At 32.0% G+C, this 22,178-nt stretch overlaps 1 protein-coding gene across 1 annotated transcript in view; it reads right to left on the bottom strand.

The window, feature by feature from the left end:
* Positions 1–4,153: 4,153 nt before the first annotated feature.
* Positions 4,154–22,178, bottom strand: part of Mef2 (myocyte enhancer factor 2) — a 33,217-nt gene continuing 15,192 nt past the window's right edge. Inside the window, exons 5-10 of the mRNA XM_080150682.1 lie at positions 21,381–21,467; positions 18,581–18,823; positions 12,810–12,980; positions 11,892–11,991; positions 9,944–10,086; positions 4,154–9,465 (exon numbers count right to left, since the gene is read on the bottom strand). Coding sequence (XP_080006808.1) covers positions 9,397–9,465; positions 9,944–10,086; positions 11,892–11,991; positions 12,810–12,980; positions 18,581–18,823; positions 21,381–21,467 — 813 coding nt within the window. The 3' untranslated portion in view covers positions 4,154–9,396. The remainder of the gene's footprint in view (positions 9,466–9,943; positions 10,087–11,891; positions 11,992–12,809; positions 12,981–18,580; positions 18,824–21,380; positions 21,468–22,178) is intronic.

Consider the following 22,178-nt stretch of genomic DNA (forward strand, 5'->3'; position numbering starts at 1 on the left):
CAAAGACATTAGTTTTTAAAAACATTCTTGGTTGTCAATAGTAATTCTTTGTATTATATGTAAAAAATAATTTTTGTCAGCTTGACATTAGCAAAGCGTTCAGTGAAAAGTTCAGGTTTTTTTCACAATTTTCAGGTACCATTAACTTAAATTTTTTTTTTTGTCTATGGTTCTATTCAATAAGAAATACACATATTTAGAGAATATTATCCGTTCTACTACTGTTTTTAGGCCTTAAAACTCACACCTTATAGAATTTATAAACTTGTTAGAGGGCTAGCCCTATCTTTTAAAATATAATAGTTTTATTTTTTTGTGTGCATTTTTTACCATTAAAATTTAACTATTTGTAAAATAGGGATGTTTTTGATCCAACATTTGTATGAGGTTTTTAAAGGATTTATTGTATATAAGTTGTTCTTTAAAATCAAATCAAATCCTTTCTTAACTTTATGATTTTAAATATGTCTGACCTCTCACTTAACCAATTCTAAATTTATAGTTGAAATCTCTAGTTCATTCATATTATTGGATCATTATATTATGTACTTAAACCTTTTTCTACCCTAATAGTTCAATGATTGTTTTTAAAAGCGAAGCTTTTCTATAAAAAGGGTCAGTCTATCCGTCACGGACAGCTAGCACTTTTTATCTATATTCTGAATTTAAGCAGTTTTTCAACAAATTTACTTAAAATTTTGTTTTGACTTTTATGTATTTATATACAGTTCTGCCACTTTACAAGTGTTAATGTTTGTTTGTCCTACCTTTTCAGAGCTTGGCTTTTATGGATGTTGTCATCCCTGTTTTAGATAATAATTGTCCTTAAGCTTTGGTTTGATATTGAAATTCATGTGTGTCGTCAAAGTTAAGTTAGTTATTGACTTAACATAAAATTACATTTTTTTTCAAAATAATTTTTCAGATTTTTAAGTAAATCTTATTCATGATTGTATATGTTACATATGTATTAAGTAATTTTAAAGTAGAATAAAGCACTGTTAATAAAACACTTAAAATGAAAATTTTGTTGTATTTAGTTTGATGGTTGTTGTTCCAGGGTGGGAACCTTGTAACTGCGGGCCTAGTATCTCACACTCACTCTACTTACTCTTATCCTGGGGATAGACCCAGAGTCTTACTTCAGAGATCAGTGGGGGGGGGGGGGGTGAGCATTGGGAGGAAGGGCGTAGTGATATCTAGAGGAGGGGGATGGGGGAAGACCATCAATCCATCCACACCTGAGCCAACAGATTTCACAACACACACACACACACACACGCACACATACACACACACACTCACACATATACTCACATATCTCTAAGAGGGAGTTGAAAATATGCAAATAATTATTCTTGAAGCTTAATCATTCTTAAAAATATATTTTTAGAGGTAAAAGTAAAAATCATCTAAACATCTTTAAAAGCAACAAAAATGTATGAAAGTTTAGCTTTAGATTTTGATAAACAAATCTTACTGAAGCACTCACTTCAACACACACACACACACCCTCCACACACCTTGTGACCAGACAGTCAAATCCTCCTCTTACCACTTTACTTAACTCTAAACTCCCTGCAACTCCCCACCCCGCCCCCCCCCCATCAAACTAAAAAACTCCCAACAATTAAGTGTTAACATATGTAATTCTATATCTAGGTATAATTGGCATCTATTTTCGTTTAGATTTACTTAAAAACAAACATGTACAACCCTATGTTTTACAGGTTTAAAAAGTTTATTTTACCTGAATTTTCCTGTATTTCAAGGGAAAATGAGCATCAGAGACAGTACAGATTAAATATATATGAACATCTTTACCAGAAACAAGGTATACCCAAATAATAATTTAGGGGGGGGGGGGGGGGCAAGCGAAAAGGTTGTTAACTCTACTATATGTTGCCCCCCAACGATAGCTGAAGATCACGTATAGGTTTCGTGATTTTTTTCCTCGAGTTCATTACGTTGTTGGTATAACTGCATCATTACAAAGAGTTTGCATAAAATTTTATTATACTTCTTTAGATACGTTGCTTCTTTCCATCCTTCCTGTTAAACATTTTAATTAATAGCTGTAAAAGGACGAAAACGTTATATAATCCGTAGGCAGGCACCACTGACACACATTGAAACAAGGATGACAACATCCATAGGTAGCTCATAAACTATCAGTAATAAGTACAGGTAAGCAGATGGAAGGACATGAGAATGAAAAAGTAGATCCTTTCTTAAAGAAATATATACACGAAATTCAATGCATCTACATATTTGTAATTGAAACTAAGAAAAATAATCCAACAGTATACTTTGAGTTTCAGTACTTATTGCAAATATTCAGCAGTCTACCTTTGATATAAGCTGAAAGTTATGTTGTTTTTATTAAAGAGGAGATGCGCATTTCATATCCTTTATTTTTGTCTGTAAATCAAGATGTCGGTAGTTAATGATCCGTTTGAGTTCTACATTTTAGGAAAGCTTCGTAAAGTCCAGGGAAGGTTTTTATGCCATCTTTAGTTATTCATATCTTAAAATGGTTTCAAGCTATTTTTCTTCCCCATATGCTAGTGGTGCAGTTGCTAGTTTTGCAAGCCTTTTTATATACCTTTTTTATATTTTCTAGCCCCTTAAAAATTATAATATTTACACTTAAGATTAATTTTTAACTCTGAGATGACGACATTTGAATGCTTCTTCATCAAGACAGAAAATAAATTAAACAGATAAAATTTTTGTACTGTAGCTTCATTGTTTCTAATGGAAATTATAAAAAGATAAATTAGTTTTCAGTCACGCGGTTTTATTCATAATTATTATTCTTTAAAAATATCTCAAAGTTTTGTGATTGACTAAAAAAAGGCAGCAGCTAATTCAAATAAAGTTTATTAAACTATTCTTAAACATAAGACAAAAAGAATAAATAATTGTTTTAATTTGATATATAGATGTATTTTTCAGGCATTTGTTCTTTGGTAACTTAGGTTCACGAACTGATTTTTTTTTGGAGTAGTTGGGGGGGGGATTTCGAGTTTATGAATTAAGTTTACTAAAGTTAGGACACCGTACCTACCATACTCAAAATAATCATTGCTGTCATGTGGACAGGACATGCAATATAACCATATTTCAAAAATAAGCCTGATATTGCAGTCACAAGAGCAGTTCAAAATTTCATAAATACATGGAATAAACCAAAACCTAAAATTGGCTTCAACACTAAGATTTATTTTTTCTTCTCGATTATAGAATATTTCATTAGTTGATCTACTTCTAATGTTTTGTCATTAAAATACTATTTATAAAAGCGAAGCTTTTTATAATAAGGGTCTGAATGTCAGGCCGCACGTCTGTACGTCACAATTAACTATTATTGTTAATTTAGACATGTTAGAATTATCCTATCGATTTAAAACTTTGAATGAACCTGTTACAATAAGGTACGATTTAGAATGCGTAATCGCTATCCGAAAGTCCAAACATCCATGCTAATTTTTAACTTTTTTGACATCAATTATAGTATGGTATATTTATTTATTCATCTGATTTTGGGAACAATAATTCGTAGGACAACAAGATACAGTATCTTAAGCGAAGCATTTCTATAATTAAGTCTGAAAATTTAAGTATGTCCTTTAACAGAATTCTGTATTTACGTAATTTTGCAACAAGTTATTATACAATTTTGTTTATACCTATAAATTAATATTCTGCTTATCAAGTGTTTCTTCTATCGTTTGATTTCAGATCTTCGGTTCTATGGATTTTGTCATCATTGTTTTTAATAGACAAGATCAGCAAGTATCCAGTTTTTAATCGGGTAGTGATATTAAAAAGAACCTTTCTTAGTTGTGTGGAATAATTGGACTAAATGGGAAAGAAACGAAGGTTTGCATACTGCACATTGACAAAATTAATGCCAGCCAACAACTTTAAATTCTTTTCCTTAAAGGAGACAAAAATAAATAGTAAAAAAGCTGAATAATTGTGTCTTGTTTTAGTAATGGGGTTTCATACATAACAAACATTGGCTGTTTAATCAATCATTTCGTCCATACCAACTAGAAATACCTTCCTCATATATGATAGAATAGGACGATAAACCAAATTACTTTCTAGAAAGACTTATTGAGTAGTTTTGTTGCAAAGAAAACAATTTATAAATTTGATACAACATTTATTTCATATGGTATTTTGGGTGTAGGCACTCATATATATTATATATTTATATCTCATATATACCATATATACACATATATGTTGTCATTAGTATCATATCATCAGTAGATTCATAGTAAACAACACGGTGACGGGATCAAAATAAACACTAATATGCAGTTAGCATGGAAAAATATCTCATTTTGCACCTGGAAAACTTATAACACAGTACTCTATGAATTTTAATACTCGTTTTCAGGTTAGGTCAGGTTTAAAAGTAAGGTTCAGGAGGGTCTCGCTATGCTAGTGACCAGCAGGGGTAAAAAAATGTTAGGATGGGGGGAGGGGGGGGGGGGGAGGTTAGTGAGGGTTATTTGTGGTCCAAGGGCAAAAAAAGTTTTTTCCATTATCATTTAAGTATAACAGTTTAATATATTATTCTTTACAATTCTATTTGGATATGAAAATAATATTTCAAATATATATAGAACTTTTTATTTATCTCTTGTAAATTTTCTCAGAAAATATGTATTAGATTTTTCCTAATGCTAATTTGAATAAATTCTAATTAAAATTAATTTTGTTAACAATTAATTTCATATTCTCCTTCATTTTCCTTAATAAACTTCTAAAACTTTATAATTTAATATTTTTAAAATTTATAGAATGATAATAAACAAACAGAATTAGTTGAAAAATCAATTAATCTAAAATTTATATGGAAATCTTTGTCAAATTAAATCAATTGTTAAATTAAATTTTATAAATTTTGTAGTTTTAAATTTTATAATCTGACAATTTTATATTAGCTGTGTCTTAGTTTTATAAACAAAATACAACTACAGACTACAACACATTTAGATTTTTAAATGAATGAGTCAAAATTTTTTTTCATTACATAATGGTTTTATGCAATTTTCTGTCCTTCCCTACCCCTTCGAATACAGAATCTATATATGCTAGAGGCGCAACCACTAGTTTATATTACAGCCTATTTAATAAATAAATGGGTGCTTGATTCTTATTTAACAATTATTGGTTCTGTTCTACTGTTTATTTATCAGAATATTAGTTTTTTCCCTGGTCTAAAAGCTGCACAATATTTATCCTTGACTAAAGGACACATTGACTTAAGAATGGCGTTTAACATTTAAGAACATGAGAGGTATATATTAAGAATCGGATAGGACAATGGAGATAAATTATATGCCCAATGATAAATAGACAAAACTACCCCTTCGTAAACTTTGTTCTTAACTTTTACCCTGCTAATTTGGAACCAACCATTACAAATCCCCAAAGTTTTGGAGCAATCAAATAATATATCATGCTTATTAAACTTTTGGTACCATTAAAATTTACAAATTAATGTCCCCTTCCTCTCTGATATAGTATGTATTATGTAATTGTATGTACAAATAAAACACATATACATTTTCATTCAAGGTAAAGGTTAGGAGATATCTAAATTAATAAAAATACACTATAAATATTTATAATAAGTAAAATAAATCTTCCTATTATTAAACATTATTAAAGTAGTAAAGTATTTCATATCTGTAGCTTAATATTTCAATAACTACTGAACTGATTAAATCAAAATTTTAAAACAGATTCTAATCGGTCCCATGTTGGTTTTAGGCTGTTGTCGGTCCTATCATACCCCTTGAATACAGAGCCAATAGATGCAAGGCCGGATCATCTAGCAAACTATACAGATATTGAGTAAGTAGTATGAATTAAATTATGAGTTTATTAGTTGCATTATTTTAAGAATTTTTTTAATTTTTAAGTATCATATTTTATAAGTAGACTGTAGAAAAAAACAGATTATGGTAAAAAATTTTCAAATTTTTTTTGATAGAAAGATGTTTGTTGTAATGAACGAGCTTATCAAATTCTATATTTTCTTCCAGTTGAATTTAAAGAAAAAAATTATGACCATTAAATATTTAAGAAAAAACAGGGAAGGCCAAAAATGACTTGGAGACAACAGCTTTCCAAAGAGCTGGTGAAACTAAACTTAAACCTAAAGAAGGCAGAAACCTTGGCAAAGATGAGGATTCGAGGAAGGGTTGAAGAGATCTGGTGCATGGCTCCTGACAGACTGGAGTCAACAGGTTGGTAAGGTAAGGTAAATATTTAAGAAAAGGGGTGAATTTATTATTTCATCAAGTAACTTTTAAATGCTCCAACTTTTGCCTTTTTTAATTTTTATGCCTTCATTAGTTTTGTTTTCTAGATCATATATACCTCTTCTCTAGTAGAATATATTTGAAAAATGATATCATTTCACTGTAAAGATTACTTGTAGAATAGATTCATATTTTATTTTGGAGTTTGGACAACTCGTTACATCATAAGAGTTAGAGACATGAGTTCTAAAACATTTGGTAGATTTTTTATTATTTAATTCTTTTATGAAATTTAAAATTTTAAAAGTGGCATGATTTTAACCTTAAATAAGCGTTAAATCTTGCCTGCTAGGATTCTTTAAATTGTTTTTTTTTATTCAGGTGAAAAGGTTTAATTTAAAGAAACTTTACTGCAAAAATGATGCAATCTTAAATATGACGCAGTGTAAAAGAAAGATAAATACATAGATTTCTTTCTTTTTAATTGCAACAAAGGCTAAAATATAAATTTACCCTTGAGTTTTTATTTTATGTATAGCACTATAAATTATATTTGCAAACAGTGTGCAAAAAGATATTTTCTGTATTGCTTCGAAAAATTTTTGGTAGGGAATTGTAGAAAATCTAATTGTAGAAAATCTAATTGTAAGACATTTAGCCTCTTCCAACCCCCCCCCCCAAAAAAAAAAACCAAACAAACTAGATCAACTTCTTTTACTACTCTGATAATATTGTATAAATAGTATTTTTTCTTGAAAAAAATGATCTAAATTATAAAAAATATCTAGAACAAATTAATTCTTAATAAAGCGTAAAATTTTAATTGTCAATATAAAAGAATGCAAAAACCTATTTAATGAAAATACAAATAATATTAAGAATGTCTATTGTGTTATTCAAAGGTGAATGGATATAAGGGAGAGTTATAACTTGTATTTGTTAGGCATAAACACAAATAAAATTTACTTAAATATACTTTATATCCTTCTCAAAATAACTTCTCTATGTATCAAAGTTAGCCATTGGATTGTCATTATTTGTAGTGAAGATATTCTACAAACAAAGTTTTCTAGAAATTCAAATTCAATTATAATAAACTGAAACATTTGTCAGTTTGAAAAGAAATGATAAATAATTTTCACTTCTACCTATGTCATGTCTAAGAGTACAGAATGTATTTTGAAATATATAAGTAAAGTTTATTTGTGAGTATCTAGTTGTGCATAAGAACAATATCACGAGTCACAAACCACATTCAATAGTAAAACAATAGATTCCAATAAATCATATTTCACAGGGTGTTGCAATCAAGGTTTCGCTATTTTGTTAGCAAATCAGTACAAACATTTTTATAGAAAAGTGCTAAAATCTAAAAAAAAACCTAACACTACTGAAAATTGTCCTCGATATTATTTACTGTTCAACAAAAACTTTGAAACCATTTCATTGCACACCCTGTACATTGTTATACAACAATAGATATCATAACCTTATATAGATATTACTTTTTTACAGAGTAAGAATCATAAAATATAAAGATATTACGTCACAAAATAAACAAAAATATATATTTTCTTTAAAAATAGTATCTTTTAAAATTGTCAGGTCATAAAGTTAGCTGTTTAGGTTATCTTTATATTTTATGAAATGTGTTATTATTCCATTTTTAAATTATAATCTTTAGTTAGAATTTCATCAAATTTGAGAATTTAATTACAAGATGTTGAAGGATAGGTTTTTTAATGCTTTGATAATATTGTTTTATATCTCTTGAGATCTATTAGGATTATATTCCATATCTATCCTTTATCAATTATTATAAAAAATAAAAGCCTAGTTATATGAGACATACTGTAGTTTAACTTTCAGAATATGAGCGTTACAATTTCCATTTAAGTAGATTATTTACTTTATATTGAGGTTATTCTATTTAATGTCTTTGGTTTATTATAAGAATATAGTTTTTTTTTGTTGGTAACATGATATAACATACAGTTTTACATACAGAGAAAGAGAGAGTTTTGTTGAGTGGTTATTTTTATCCGTCTTTGGTTTCATATTTAATCAATGTCTAGTCTTTGATATTTTAAAAATATATTTTTAATATACATAAAGCATGGATTTTTTCACAACCATAAGTTTGTTTAATATTTTTAAAGGCTGTTTTAATTGTTTTTTTTTATCACTGTTAAAAATTTTGTTGATTTTGTATGTTTGTTCCGCCATACAGGTTGTGTTATGAAACTGCCAGTTGGCGGACAATATCCTGCCAAACCTCGGCTGTTTCCTCATTTTCTCCATTGTGTCCTGATCCGGGATTCAAACCACCAGCGCCACCACCAGCTCCACCACCCGAATTACCTGCCGGCGGCCTGTCCATTTCCATAGGGCTGCCGCCCGCAGATTGCGAGTTAACCACAGCAAATTTCTTATCCACTATTCCATTAAACATTGTTGCTGCAGGTCCATCCCCGCCACCATCAGGTTGGCAAGTATTGGGCAGGAGGCTGTCCATGCTGCCACAATCCGGCGACACTCCGCCAGGGATATTCCCGCCCCCATTGCCGCCCATATACAGATTATGGTGAGGCGAAGTAGGCAAGGAATTAGCCTGCATCAGGCTGGCCAGGTTTGTGCTCAAATTATTTTGTTGTTGTTGTTGTTGATTATTATTGTTGTGCATAATTCCAGGTATAAACGGCGTGGACACATAGGACTCGCAAGGACCTGACATTGAGCTACGCCGCTGTTCATTATTATATCCCGGCGGCGACAGAAGATGGTTAGAAGGCGACGATGGTTCGCCGCCTCCTCCGGAGGCCAGGCAAGGGTGAGCCGAGTGTGGCCGCGGCACGTTGCTTACGTCCAAATTGTGCTGGAAGCTAGAGGATAAAACCTGTCCCTGTCTCCCGCCGTCCTGATGGTCCTGAATGCTGCTGGCCAAACTTTCTGTGGAATGATTTGCGCTGCCGCTGTTGTGGTACAACATCTGCTGATGCAGTCCGCGATTGGCCATGCCGAGACCTACGTGGCCGTCACTCTGGCGGCGCTGCTGATCATGGTGGTGAGCCCCGGGTGACGCTTGCCAACCCTGGGCTGCTGACCGCTAGCTGTTCCAACCCTCGGCCAGTCTCATTCTCTTTTGTAGCGGACTTCCTTCGTAATCTGACTGGACCTGAAAAATTATTTTTACACATTAAAAATATTTTCTACAAAAAGTTAGACGGTTAAATTTAAATTTTTACTTATCCATTTTTCAATATTTTATAATAGTATTTAATTTAACAATTTCACAATAATCAAATTACAAATTATTATGATTTAAAATATGCTTCCTACGACTTTCTGTTACGTTCTATTCATTAGTTTATATAAAGACAGGACGCAGGTCATAAAAACTCATGTATGAGGCCTAAGGGCGTCCAAGGGGCCGGTGGGGTGAAGGGGATAATACTTCCCCAGAAAATGTTAGAAAATATATTAGATTTTACCCTCACCCAAAACAAATTATCCACCCTCCTCGAGTCTTGAATTACCCCATATTAAGATTTTTAACCTCTCAACTACCTACCACCAAATTAAAAGCTTGGACCACGTTCTTGATGAGGCCCTACCTAAACATGAAGTCATAATTGTGATTTAACAAAGTTTACCTGTTGAATATGTATTTCAGGCGGATTTGGGGAAATGCCTCGATTATTGGGATGTCCCTGGTGGTTGGGGGAGCGTAGTTGTGAGTTGTGGGACATCCCTCGCCCCGCTACAGGAGATACTGCTCGTCCTGGCGACTGCAGGCCTAAAAATCATCATTATGCAATACACAAATTTATTATCAGAATAGAAGATATTTGCTTTTGATGTAATATTAAATAAATGATGATTTAGGGTAGTATGTGTGTGTTTCCTAAAAGATCCTGTATAATGCTTAGGGGATCGAGTACTCCCCCCCGGAAAAATGAAGCCACTAAAAAAAAGTACGATTGTATAGAAGATCTAGATCAAATGTTGATATATTTTTGTGTGTTTTAAATAACATGGAAAATTTGTCTCAAGAAATGAAATAGAAAATTCACCAGTGGTTAAAACATTAGGGGTTAAAAAAAGGTGAAGGAATGCCTTGGGAGTTTCTATTTTGAAGGGAGTATTGATACCTCCAACACTCTCCACTTACCCTATTCTACCGCTTTTAGTTCAAAATAGGTCAACCAAGATCACTTTTAATTGATTCAGTAGTCGACATCTTATTTTTTTTGGAAAAAAATATTTCTAGCCCCTGCTGTGGAAACTAATCCTAAAGTTAAAAAAGCTAACCTATAATAGAATAAGCTTTTGTGAAGCCTTTTATCTTCAGAAGAACAAACTCCGTGTTTTTATTTGTTTTTGTAGGTAAAGTGGTAAATGTTTGTGCTATAGTGGGGATAAACAAATTTTATACAAATACAATCCTTTTAAACGTATCACAATAATACCTGCCAAAAATAAACGTAATATGTAACAAAAATAAAAGGACGAAGAAAGAAAGCAATATTATTGGTATTTTCCGCGTTAGGGGAGGTAAAGTGGTTTTAAGTGTAGGTCTTTTTTAAGTATCACAATTACTCGATAATTCAAAATGTCCGACTGTAAGTTACGTTTAGAGGAAACGCTTATTTCTCGGCTGTCATTCAAGATATACGACATAGAGCAATGAGTAATCTAGTATATACTTTAACTTTGTCCGTCAGTCTGTCGCTAATACTAGAAAGAGAAGAAATTAAAAATTATGATAATATCATATTTTAATTAGTTGTACTATTATAAGCCAAACTCCTTTAAAACCAAAGACACATCAAAATTTTTTTTAGAATAAAGTATAAAATCCATGTAATATTACAACGTTTCAACATTGATAGTACAACGTGTTTGAACATTATTACCCTTTTAAGGATATACTATCTAAATTTTTCCTTACTTGGAGGGTACAGTCATTAAACTACAAATTTCTTTGTATTTCAAAAGTACTTTCTGATAATAGTAAGCTCTAAAACTTTGGGAGTCCAAGTTGATTTATGATTGGTTTGTACAAAGTAACAGTGTCACAACTTTACAACCAATAATATCAATCTAGTGAAGAGTTAATTTTGTTATTCAAATGACATTGAATTATTGATACATCCCTTAAAAACCTTGACAAAGAGGAGCCAAATGTCTCCTTTTCTGTCCAAACACCCGGGGTTTTAGGTTAAGTAACACCCATCAGACAATCAATGCTTTGATTGCACAACCTTTGTATGAGAAGTCCTAACTGTTCATGGTAATGAGTTGCGCCTGTTTTGGGCTAAGGCATTCCCTTTACTTTAACTAATAATGTCGCGCACCTGATATGGTAGCAGTAGGAACCATTTTTAACGTCTTTAGTTATGACGCGGTTTTAAGCCGAGATTCGAAGCTATCACCTCCCAGCCGACGAGTGAGTGCGCTACGTGTTGAGCCACGTTCGCGAGTTAAAACAGACCTTACTTAACAAATCTAATTCAACTACCTTCCAAGTTGATAATGTTTCCAATGACAATTTAACTACTTTACCAGAGTAGCTTCACTACTAAATAAGGACATTCTTACCTCCCGGAGAAAGATGATTTAGTTCTTGTGACTGTCTGTGGAAGGTTGTATCCCCCATGCTACCTCCTCCCAGCCGGGGTGACATAGGCTCTGATTTTACCTGAAAAAAGGATACATTATCAGGGGGCGAAATTTAAGTATTAACAGGGATCATAAGGGATAAGATAACAAATAAAGTAATATCTAGAGTGTATTTTTTATGCATAACCCCTGCAGAAGGTCCTATCCCTGTAGGGGCCAATATATACGATACCTTAAACCTGTGGAGAACCTTACTCATCCTAAAGTGAGCAATTTAAAGGACGTTATGGGCTTTTCTGTTTGTCATTACCTTAATGAAAATAATAAAGAATTAACTTCCTTGTATTTGCCATTTAAAAGAATAAATTAAATGAACAATTATGAAATTTATGCATCATAAGATTTGTACTACAATATTAATTATATTTTTTCCATGTTAGAAAAGTAATCATCAAATTATGTGTATAAAATCAACTTGAAAAGTTATCAGGGTTTCAAGGAGGGAGGGAACATTAGACTGTAAACTAAACTTATCTCTCAGTGTTTTATTAGCTTAAATAATGGACACCTTGACTTAAGAAGGACGTTTAATATTTAATCACATGGAATGTATTTAATTTGTTATTGTACCAGTGAGGGAGGAGATATGGGACTGTGAATTATTCTGGTGCATACGTTTTATACACACACTATTCATTATGGGCGTAAAAAAACTTTGGGGACTTGTATTAGATCTTTGTTGGGTAAAAAACTTTTCCACTTATAATCATAGCAGTGTAAATTTTGTTTATGATGATTATCTTATATTGTCTTAACCCTTACAATTCCTGAATAAATAGGTTCAGTTTAAAAAGGATATAATTTAGTGTTAGTGGGAGGGGATACCCGGATACCTACCTTCTGACTGAGATGCGCGGAGGAGTTGATATGATGTTGATGATCCCAGGGGTTTACTAACCCACCCACATCACCGTAATCACCGGCCCCTCCCCCACCTCCACCGCCTCCTTGGAATGAATGCAGAGAGACTCCGCCCCCTCCTCCATATCCACCGCCACCGATTCCATTCTGAAAAAAACATATTAAACCAATCCATATAATAAAGTAAAAGGATCTCTGTCTGTGTGTTTATATGTATGTACAGAAGGATCTCGGTAACCGCTGAACCGGTATGGTTCTACATAGTTTCTGAGCAGGCTTATAACTATTTCAGGATATAATTGTTCTTGTTAAAATCCTTGCTTTAAATCCATCTAAACATATACTTTCCTCTATTTACTTTTTAACAAGCTGATTATTCTCTATAATATTTTTTAAACAACAAACAATTATAGTGCTTTGACTTTGCTATAGTTGTTAAAGAAAATGATTGATAATTAGAATTTAATTACAAAGAACACAACAAAATTATATGCGTAGTTCTGCCAACAAAAAATAAATAATTCATACGTTTTAAAATCAAGTTTGCTATTAAAGAAAATTACTTTAAATAAAAAACCGCTATTATAAAAGCTTATGAATGAATTGTCAATTCTACTATTATAAAGTAGTAATATTTGCTTATTTGTCCATTAAGATCTAGCTACACCACTGAACCGATTGAGTTATCTATATAAGATAAACATAACATAGCTTTTTTCTACCCCTCCCTTCGTAAATTTTCCGTTACCAATTGTAATATTAAATGTTGCTGATACAATCAACCTAAAAGCCATTTGACTTACACGATAGTGGAAACATTACCTTTCTCTTTCCTATTCTACAAATAGTATATATTTCTTTCTTTAAACATTTACAATGAAAAGGTTGATATATATCGTGCAAAGAACAAATTCATTCAACCACTTTTGCGCACAGGGAGCAGGATTCTATTGAACACTAAAATCTTTCTAGTACCCATAGTTTTATGGCCACTTTTCTCAATAGTTGGTTCGAAAGTTTGAAATGTTTTTGTTGAAACGAACAGTGTCTAAACATTATTACCAATACTTTCAATCTACAGAAGGTGTATTTCGTTTATTAACATTGGATATGTACACTTTGTCTCATCCCTTGAGATCCCTGCTTTAATCCACTGGCTTATTATAACCCCTTTCCATTTTTTCCCTTAGGTAGTTGTGTAAAGCCGAGAGAACGTAGTAAAGAGTGTGTTTTGGGTTATTAGGATAACTATAAGAGCCAATAATTTAGTTTTAAACAATATTAATTGTATATTAATCCACGTTTTTTTTCTTCAATTCAATGGCCAATTTCGTATTCCTTTGTAATATTTTAAGGAGCAAAATTCACACATGCGTTAAAAAATTATATCAAATTAAATCGATCAAATTTGCGAGTGTGTGTCTTCTTTTCCACTAATAAAAATTTCCCTTTATGCCGGTGATCTTGCATTCATATAAATAATTGTGCCCTTGAATGTGTACGCAGGACGGCTGGACGGCCTCAGCTCCACTAGGAGTGTGCCAACCTTGACAGATCCTACGGACAAATAGCTATAGCAGTATATCATCAAAGTTACAGTCTTGATACAGCTAAATTTGGATTGTGATATGAAATATGTAGGAACCAATGTAAAACACACTGCATAAAAAACACACAGACAAACTTACACACACCAATTATTCCAGGAAAATGGAATTGTATTCGTAAAATATTAGAAACGTGTAGAAGATGCTAAATTGCAGATTATCAAGAAAAGTATTCCATTCAACAAATATATGACCTATAAGCATTTAAGTGATATTTTAAAATTAGTTAATATCGACTTTATACATTAAAAACTTAAATAAAATACACGTGGTAGACCATGCTAAAATTTTGTATTAACAGCATTTTTTGTTACTAGAGGATCCCATTAATTTAAATTCTATTCCAGGGGGCGTCTAAATAATTACTATTCCTGGGAGGCGTGGGGCATATACCCCCCTCTCTATCCCAGAAATAAGAGACAAGAAGACACAACTAAAAGCAAAAAACTGAGAGGCAAAAACCTTTAGGGTTTTGGAAAAAAAAGATAGTTGTACATCGTCAAAGATTTTACTTAAAACTATCTCTTCTGAAGATGTTTGTAAATTGCAAATTTTAACCACAATGTAACACTATTTTAACATGTTTGTATGATTATCAAAATAAACTATATTTTAATATTGATTTGTTTTTAACAAGTTTTTTTCCCTATCTTTAAAAACCTATTGTAAATAGACAATTTGTAAATGAGGAACAAAAAATACATTAACCATAAATTTATGTATTAGTGTATGTACTTGAAAATTTATTTTTGTACATTAATGATTTTTATTTGTTTACCCTATTTATAATCATATGAATGTATTTATTTTGAACAGCTTTTTTGATATATAAATAACGTTAAGGATAAAACAATGGACGAAAAATTGATGAATACCATAGATCAAAAATCATATTAAATATAGGCCAAACTAAACCATAACCTAAAATACCAACACTAAAAATTGTTGTTACTTTTCTTGAAGAAACCAAGAAGGTTGGCTATGGATGCTTAACATTTATGATAATGATCAGATTTGACTTAAGTTTACCTTATAGACACACGTGTGTTCACAACAACAATGCACATCCAACACACCATGTGCAAGTAAACAAGACCTACAAAATATGCTCAACAACAAAAATCTGTGCAATTTTTATTCAACTTAATTTAGTGGCACGCAAAATTCTGCTGCATACTATTAAGCTAACTTAGCAACCAAGAAAATCAAGAGAGAGTAGATCCATAGCCGTAATTTGGACAGAATACAATAACGAATATGTCCAACGTAACAAAGTACTAAAAGAAATAAAAAAAATGTTTTCAAGCATTCGTTGACTTAATGGTCATAACGTTCTGAGCTTAGGAACTTAGATAATGTTTCCACCAGTATAACAGATAAAATCTCACCAGTTGGACTGAGGATTACACATAATTTTAGTAAAAGTTTAGTATTAATTTAGGGCATGTGAGAAGATGTGGAAGGAGGAGGGGAAAACTGTAACCCCAACCTCTCATACGGCTACACCACTTGAGGGATAGGGGCGAAATTTCTAGTATCAAATAAATTAACAGCATAATCCATCCAAATTTTATTTGCACACAGCTTTTAGACAAATAGTACAAGAAGAACTGAGTTGTAGAGTAACTATAAGAAATAAATACCATGCCATGCTTGTTGCCATTTCAATGTTTTAAAACAATTTCTATTATTTTATCAAGATTAGTTTTCCTGGTGAAAGTACTTAATGCATTCTTAGATTCGAAGCCACTTTAAAAGTGTATTTTTCCTTTACTCTAAAATAAAACAAACCCTTCTAAATTAAACTTAATTTACTGACTAAAACATAATAGATGGTAATAGGCTAACCTAATATATTAACAGGTAAATGTCTAATGTTGATTAAATCGATTGAACTTTTTATTCTTGATTTTCTAATGTTGAAAAAATGACTTTTATATAATATATGTATATGCAAATTCTTAGATTAAAAAATGATTCTTAAAAGTCTAGTTGTGCTATTTATTACTTTTCTATTTTGTTTCTCCTTTCTTATTTTTTTAACCAACTTTGAACATTTTCATGCTTGTTTTTGCACAAAATAATGCGAGATTGTGTGCGTTATAATCCAATGAAATTGCACTATTATTTCAAAACTTTTGATTTTGTTTCTAAGAGGGTTGCTGTGCCGGAATATTCGCAATATTTTACAAATATTTGTGCAAAAATTTGCATGTAAAGGGATAGATATTCAGAAAAAAATATTGTAAATAAGACTTAATATTTTTTTTGTTTAGATACATTTTCTAAGTATTCCTCTAAATTTTGACTGATGTGAAACTTAATGCTGTGAATATTTTTACTACAAAAACTATAGTCATGATGTTATTATTTCACTAGATTTAAAACACAATGTCGACAAAAATAATTTTGACAATATTCGGTATTTAGGGAATAGTCCCTTTCGTAGCAACGCTTCTTAAGGGGCGATTCGTCGTATTTTTAAAATGGCTTTGGGTATAGTCCTTTCCACGACATCCCTCCATAAGGGGCGATTAGTCGTATTTTTAAAATGGCTCTTTATAGGTTAGGTTATATTGTGTTAGGTGATTGCCCCACAAGGTTAGGTAATTGGCCACACAGGGTTAGAGCCCCCCGCAGGGGCTAGAAATAGGAGAAAAGCTACTGTGAAAAATACGAAGAATAGCCCCTTATGGAGGGATGTCGTGGAAAGGACTATACCCATGGCTTTTTAAAAGTTACTTTAGGTTAGGTTAGGTCATATTGGGTTAGGTGATTGCTTGTTTATAGGTTAAAATATAAGTTTGTCCTTTTTTGTTTTTCACAGGAAGGGGGGGGGGGTGGATTGTTTTCGGGCATAGTTTTAATGTATAAAGGAGGTAATTTTGTTTACCCTAATTACAACTGTCCTTAATTTAAAGTACATTGTCGTATCCCTTAAATTCCAGATTTTCCCTGTTTTACTATTATATATCAGAATGCCCTACCCTTTTCATGTGTAGTATTTTTTACTAGTACTACGCAAAATATATAGTTCTCGATATTGACAGGAATATTGGTTCTGTATAAAGTAGGTTAGGGGTTTGCCACATGTATCTAGGACCAGCAAATTTCTACAAGGAACGTTCATGAATGTTATACTTTTATTTATGTTCGGAAGTGTTAAAAAGGATTTACAGTAAGACAATTGAATTTTAGAGGCCTTATTAGTTTAAAAATGCTGCATGGTTTCTGAAAAGTTGAAAAATATGCCACCAGATCCTAAATTTGCTATAATTAACAAAAAAAAATTATGGATGTAAATAATGAAATCTTGTTTTTCTTATTTATCCCACTTTGCAACGGGCTATACCTCAAATCTAACTCTAAACACGAGTGAAATGTTCTAGGCCTAGAAATTAGGGTTTCCTTACTTAGATATAAAGAAAAAAACTTGGGAAACCCAAACTCCAATGCTAGCATAAGGATTTGGCCAAATATTTACTATCAATTAAATTAGTGGCGTGCACAGCGTTTCCCCAGGGGTCTGTGAAACCATTAGGTGGTAAAAGGGTATGGAGGTATTTTTAATTTTTAACATATATCCCCCTGCCGCACGACACTAAATAAAATCATAAACTATTGCTCATTGAAGAAGCAAATTCATTCTCAAAACTATCTAACTATGTGAATATTTCTTCAAAAAATATAATTTTCATCACTTGATTTTTTTTTATAAACTTTAACTTCGTAATTAGACTGAATTTACGCAATTCACAAAATACTTTTCAAAACTATTAAAACGATGAACTTACTTTTAGTTGTTGTTCTTTCTTTATGTTATTAAGTCGATTTAGAAAAATTAAATCTGCGAAAAACAACCAACTTTAACATGATTAATTTTACTGAATATCTGTCAATATTCCAAAATTATGTTTTAAAAATCTAATATTCTCATTCAAAATTTTCTTATAAAAGTTTAATACACACACAAAAACTTTGATCAGTAATTAAACATTCAGATTATGATACCGATTATTTTATGACGTGAAACATCTATATTCACTAGTTTTAATAACTCCAGCTTACAATAGCTTTAAATTAGAATTTCGATTAGGGAGGAAGTTGTCAAAAGCTGTGCAACAAAAAAAGTGTACTTACATTACTACCATCATTGTCCCCTCTATTCTGATGTGGTATCAACACCCGCAAGTTGTTGCGGCTCATCTGGTGCTCCTGTCCCTGGTTGTGGTTGTTGTGGTGCGAGGGAGGCGTGGGTGGGCGGTGCTTCGGCGAGTTGGGCAGGTTGGGTGATGGCGGGTAGCCAGGCTTGGGTTGGGGCGAGGCGGGGTAACCGTTCTGAGAGTTGACGTCTAACATCGCTGAGTCAGGGCGGGGGGAACACTAAAGAAAAACAAGGATGATAATTTACAAATGTATTTTGCCGCTCCTAAAATATTCAAGATGACAAGTAAAAAATAAGGTGAAAATTTGGACTAATAGAATTTTGTATTAATATTTCTGTAGAAGTTGTTATAGTTCTTTCTTTTATTTGGGTTGGATAACATAGTGTACCTTAATAAGGTCTTGTTCAAAGAAGTTTATGATCATGTACCTTAAAGTCCTACAGACAACCAACCCTTTGATTTAAATAGCTTTGTCTAGAAGTTTTCATATCTCATGGATTTTTTAAGGAAAATGTTACGGTTTCCTAAACTAGGCATTTGAAAAAAATAGAGTGATTTTATCATACCTATATTTACAACAAAGAATGACAATTTTGTTTGGAAAATTTACATAAATACAAAAGATGGTATAAACCAATATATGAATTATGAAAATGTTAAAATTAATAAAAAGAATAAAAGACAGTGTTTGTGTAGGAGAAAGAAGTATAATAAATATCATTTCAGTTTACTTTTGTTTACTTAAGAGCCCATTTAGAATACATTTGATTTAAGGGGTTGTATAGGTATTTTTCTATTCCTAGCCACTGCGGAGGGCCTAGCCCTAATGAGCCTATAAATTTCTCGGCAACCCAGTACCCAATAAACCATTTTCTAAAGTAATAAAAACAAACCAATCGAAAAACTACCCCTTTTATTTTCAACAATAACGATTACTTGCAATAGCAGTGTAGGTATTATCGACAATATTAGCCATAGGGATGTTAGAGAAGCTTTAATCCTCACACAATTAAAGAAACATTTGAATATTACTGTAAAAGATATACAAAATTGTTTCCATAAAACATTTTCAACTTATAAACCTTATCAGTCAGACTTCCATAGTAAGATAAGGAAGATAAATCCAGGGAGTAAGGGAGGGGACAATGGGCAATTAATTCAATATAAGAGTTATCAAAGAAAGGACATGAAATCCAGTTTAATCCAATAAATTTGTAGGAAATTATAAAGGGATTGTTAATTGAATAATAGATTTCCATAGCGTCATAAAAAGTGAAATCACAACTTGTTTTTGATGAAATATATTGAGGTTTTTTGGTGTGATTTTTATATTAAAAGATTATTGGACCCGGCCAGCTGCTAGCAAGAATATGATTGCCCCTTTTTATTCTGTTTATTTCCCTTGCCCCTTGTCCCCACCTCCCTTCTCCCTTCTCCCCGTCTGCTACATTCCAAACTAACACAACGAGTGTTTATTTCCCTTCCCCCCACTTCCCTTATCCCTTCTCCCCGTCTGCAATATTCAAAACATACATAACGAGTAGCGGCATTCTATGCGCAAGTCCCCAAACTCAGTCAGAAACTGCTAAATTCTTGCACATTCCCTTTAAGCCAGTCCCCAAAGTCTGAGACTCCTAAAAATTGAATATTCGATCCATTGTCCCCTCCCTTACTCCCTGAGATAAATCTATAATAATTAGATTAAATAATTGAGAATCATTTCATTACCCCAACTGTATATGGCGCACTTTGAATATTGATTTTATATTTCATATTGGATTTCGATGATGGTGTTTAAATAAATCCCCAAATTTGTTGAATTATCCTAAAGCCAAGTTATCACATATGAAAAAAAACAAGAAATGTATTAAGTTATTGAAAAAGTTTACAGGGTGTTTGAAATAAGGTTTAATTGTTTAATTAAAAACAAGATGTGTTAATATACTAATAGTTCTAATGTTAGCTGCACAATTTTCATTGCAGAAGTGGCTAAACACATTTCTGATTCTGAGAGCTCATTCAGTTTTAATGTTGTTAAGAAGTTTTTAAAAAGGTTTTTCTAAAAATATCATATCACCTTTAATGTAAACATCTTTTGAAAAAAAGAAGCCAATGAGTTTTTATTACCACCAGCAAATTTTGTTTACGTCAGAGAGTTAAAAAAGGGTATTGATGAATTGATAAAGTTTATTTAGTCTTGTTTAAAAAAATTAATTATATGAACCATAATTTGATATTGTTTTTCTTTTCCTTTTTATCAAAGATATCTATATAATAATATTCAAAAAAATTTGATAACATATCCACCTGTAGTTTCAATGATCTGTGGAAAAGTTTGGACACATACATCAAAGTTTTTATACCCACGAATGTAAGATCGTGTGTATAAAACTTTTGTAATCAGTATAATTTAAAGTCCACTGTCCCCTTCCTCCCTGCAGTTGAAGAATTTTATTTGTTGGAATACCAAAAATTTAAAGTTTCTACTTCTAATGGATTTAGGCGGTTTGATTTTTGTTGTATAGTACAAACAAATCATAGGTGGTTTCCCTAAAACGTGATATACCGAGCATAGAATCCCGAACTTTTTTTGAAATACACTAAATATAAGGGCAGGGGGAAATCAGATTTTTGTTTGTTTGTGTTTTATTTTAAGTTGAGTTGTGGTTACATTAGCTACCGAGTAGCCAAGTAGAGGAAGGGTAGGGAACAGGAATATTTTTTTTTAAATGTACATATTGGGATAGCCCCTTAGCTTGATTAAAGGACAATACCTGCAACATTGAAGAATCTTGATAGGATTGAGAATTTACAGGAACAGAGACGGGCATACAGAAGTTTTGACTCAAACCAGAACCACCCTAAAATAATGAAAATTAAGATATCATAAACTTAAAAAACTTTGGCTACTATTAAAAACTAGTGGGGTGTAGAAACATGTCAAATCTGAGGTAGGGACTTGGACGTTAATTTTGCCAGGGGAGTGGTTACACTTCACATCGCACGCCTCTGTTTTTAACCAATACTTGTGCTTTGGTATATACAATAATTTATCGTCTATTATCTTAACTTTTATCCCTACTCATAATAAAATCATCTTTATTACGATATATCTAAAACTTTTTTAGAAATAAAGTAAATGCCATTTTATAGGAAGAAAATGTAAATGGATGAAAAAAGTAATCTTCTACAGACATTTTGTTCTCGAATCAGAAGATTTCTTTGCTTCAATCGCTGGTCTTTCTTCATCATTGATAACCTTTACCTTTCAATCAGATACGATACTATAATCAACTCTTTGTTTGCACGCCCTTGAAATCCTATCTGTGCCTGGCAATAAGCTGCACATGTTTATGAACAAAGACATTCTGCCCTACTTCCACTATTACAGTCACGCCCAAGACATAACAGCAGTAGTTCTCTAGAATGACGCGGCGTGGTCTAGACTCGGATTCGACATCTCGCCGACAGCAAGCAGGCACGATATTTAACTTATCAGGGAGGGATGGGACATTGGGTTGTTTATTTATGACGTTTTCTTATTTGTTGGCTTAAAAACTTTGGTGACTTTT

This window comes from Acartia tonsa, chromosome 2 (assembly GCF_053477335.1).
Source record: "Acartia tonsa isolate MP-2025a chromosome 2, ASM5347733v1, whole genome shotgun sequence".
NCBI classification, from domain to species: Eukaryota; Metazoa; Arthropoda; class Copepoda; order Calanoida; family Acartiidae; genus Acartia; species Acartia tonsa.